The sequence below is a fragment of the Merops nubicus genome, unplaced genomic scaffold (assembly GCF_000691845.1).
Source record: "Merops nubicus isolate BGI_N331 unplaced genomic scaffold, ASM69184v1 scaffold29531, whole genome shotgun sequence".
Taxonomy (NCBI): Eukaryota; Metazoa; Chordata; class Aves; order Coraciiformes; family Meropidae; genus Merops; species Merops nubicus.
Genome location: NW_008589445.1, coordinates 1 through 2,165, shown reverse-complemented (window position 1 = coordinate 2,165; position 2,165 = coordinate 1). Strand labels below are relative to the sequence as shown.

The window sequence follows — 2,165 nt, the reverse complement described above, 5'->3', positions numbered from 1 at the left end:
CGACGCCCCCTGGGACAGGACCGCCGGACCAGCGGAGCGAGACCGGCCGGACAGCCAGGCACCCCGGGGGAGGCACAAGGACCAGCCCCCGGGAGCGGGACACGGGCCTGGTGGAGCAGCTCTTTGCCACCTTCCTGAATTCCAGTTTCACACTGCTTTGGAAAGGAGCGAAAAAGCAACAGGTGTCACTTAACCCCCTCCCCTGAAAACAAACAAACAAAACCCCCAAACCTTTAAAAGGTGGGCCCGGGTTTGGAAAAACGCATCTGTTGTGGCTTTTGCAAGTGGAATGTGATTCTTGTTCACAGGCTGACACGCGGAGCACGGCCGGCGAGGCGGGAGTGGCGCGGGCTGCCGGAGACAGGCTACGGGGGTGCTAGGACAACCACAGAGCAACGAGACACGGGAGGGGCACAGAGCGACAGTCCTGTTCTCGGTGTGAATGAGGAATGGTTTAAAAGTAAAACTCTTCTTCAGCTAATTTCCTCCTGCAATAAAACCAACCAAGCCGGCCCTCGCACGGGCAAGAGGAGCTAAACATGAGCCTTCCCCCTCAAAACACTAGGTACGAACATCCGGTAACATTCTACAATGGAAAGTGCTTTAAGAAAGAAGGATTCTGTAGTGCCAGTGACAGAACTGATCTGATGGGCTGGGTGATGCTGTTAGCGCTGGGAGCGGCTGCTCAGGCCAGGGCAGCTCGTTTCTCCTCGGGGGTCTCCTCCAGCAGCTGCATGATCAGTTCGTGGAGGGGTTTGCAGATCTTGGCGTAGCCCCCTCCCGTCAGGTGCAGGAAATCAAACATGTCGTGGTAGGAGATGGTGCCATCCGAGTGCACGAAGCCGGCGTCCACGTCCAGGAGCTGGACGTTGGGCATTTTGGGGAGCGAGGCCTTCAGCAGGTGGTTCACCTTGGCGTTCTTCTGCCGCAGCGGGTTTGGCTTCTCCCCACGAGGTAGCAGGCCCTGCCACGAGAAGGAGGTGAGAGAAGAGCCACACGGGACTCGTGCAGCACGGCGGGAGCTCAGCCCTCTGCTCGTGCCCTGTCTGCTCACACCTAATTCCAGGTGCAACCGAGGGAGCCAGGTGAGCTGCAAGCCCAGCCAGCGAGGCAGCTGCTTGCTCTGTTTTAAGAAATACACCAGTTTGTGGTCTTTCTACAGGTTTTTAGTGGCATCCTGAACGCCACCGCACAGCTTCTCAGCATGAGAGGCACCAGCGAAGCTGCCCAGAGAAAGCAGGCCAAGAGGGGCTTGCAAAGCCAACTCTGATCTGGGCATCTCTTTTCCCCTCACAAGACTTCTTCAGCACTTCTAGCTGGGAGAGCAGCACCGCTCAGGAGGACCAGCCCCAGCTCTGGAGGGGCGGCGGGACAGCCTGTGCTGCGCGGGGGAGCGGAGCGGGGGGAGGCACACGCCCAGCAGCAGGCAGATAAAGCAGGCACCCCTCAGCACAGGGCACGGTGCAGGGACCTCCTCAGAGCCCTTTGTTTTCTCCCGAGACACGTACCAGCACGATGACTTTGGCCTGTGGCTGCTGGGTGTTTATCAGGCGCACGATAGCCTCGATGCCGCCTGCGACTTCTTCTGCTGTGTTTTCGTGATTATTGGTCCCAACCCAAACAACAATGACCTACAAACAGAGAAAATGTTTGTGGCTTTTCCAGAACGAGCTGTAATAAGCAAGTTGACCCTGAGAATCCTGTGTAAACATCGAGCTGTGTGAAGAGCCAGGCTCAGGGGTGAACTCGGGCTGCAAGAGCTCTTCAGCCAGCAGTTACACTGACTTACTGGGAGCATCTGACAAGCTTCCGTTTCAGCCCTTGGTATGAATGAAGAACTGGTGCTACTGGAGCTTTTCTGGCTAGCCTGGGAGATGACCGAGCCCACCCCATCTGAGAGCCTCTTGCAGCACATACCTGCAGAAGCCTACACTGCCCAAAAAGAGGGTAAGGCGGATTCACACAGTACGGTGTAAGCTCCTGCGGGACAGGGATGACCACACAGCTCCACTTGGTATTTCAGGAGATGCCAAACTGCTCAGTAGTGGTCAGGCTCCAACTGTTGGTGTGGGCTGGGAAGCTGATCATCACTGCACACCCCGAACACCCTGGCCAGCTCTTGATCAGAGACTTCACTTCCCCTTTCCAGAGGCCAAGAGCGCGCC

General features: G+C 57.2%; 1 protein-coding gene across 1 annotated transcript; it reads right to left on the bottom strand.

Annotated features, from left to right (window-relative positions):
- Positions 1-288: 288 nt before the first annotated feature.
- Positions 289-1,631, bottom strand: LOC103781883 (platelet-activating factor acetylhydrolase IB subunit beta; the record flags this gene model as incomplete). The annotated part of the gene is made up of 2 exons (XM_008949607.1): positions 289-964; positions 1,509-1,631. Coding segments are annotated over 2 exons (402 nt in total), but the record flags the coding sequence as incomplete, so codon positions are not given.
- Between the last annotated feature and the right edge of the window lie 534 nt (positions 1,632-2,165).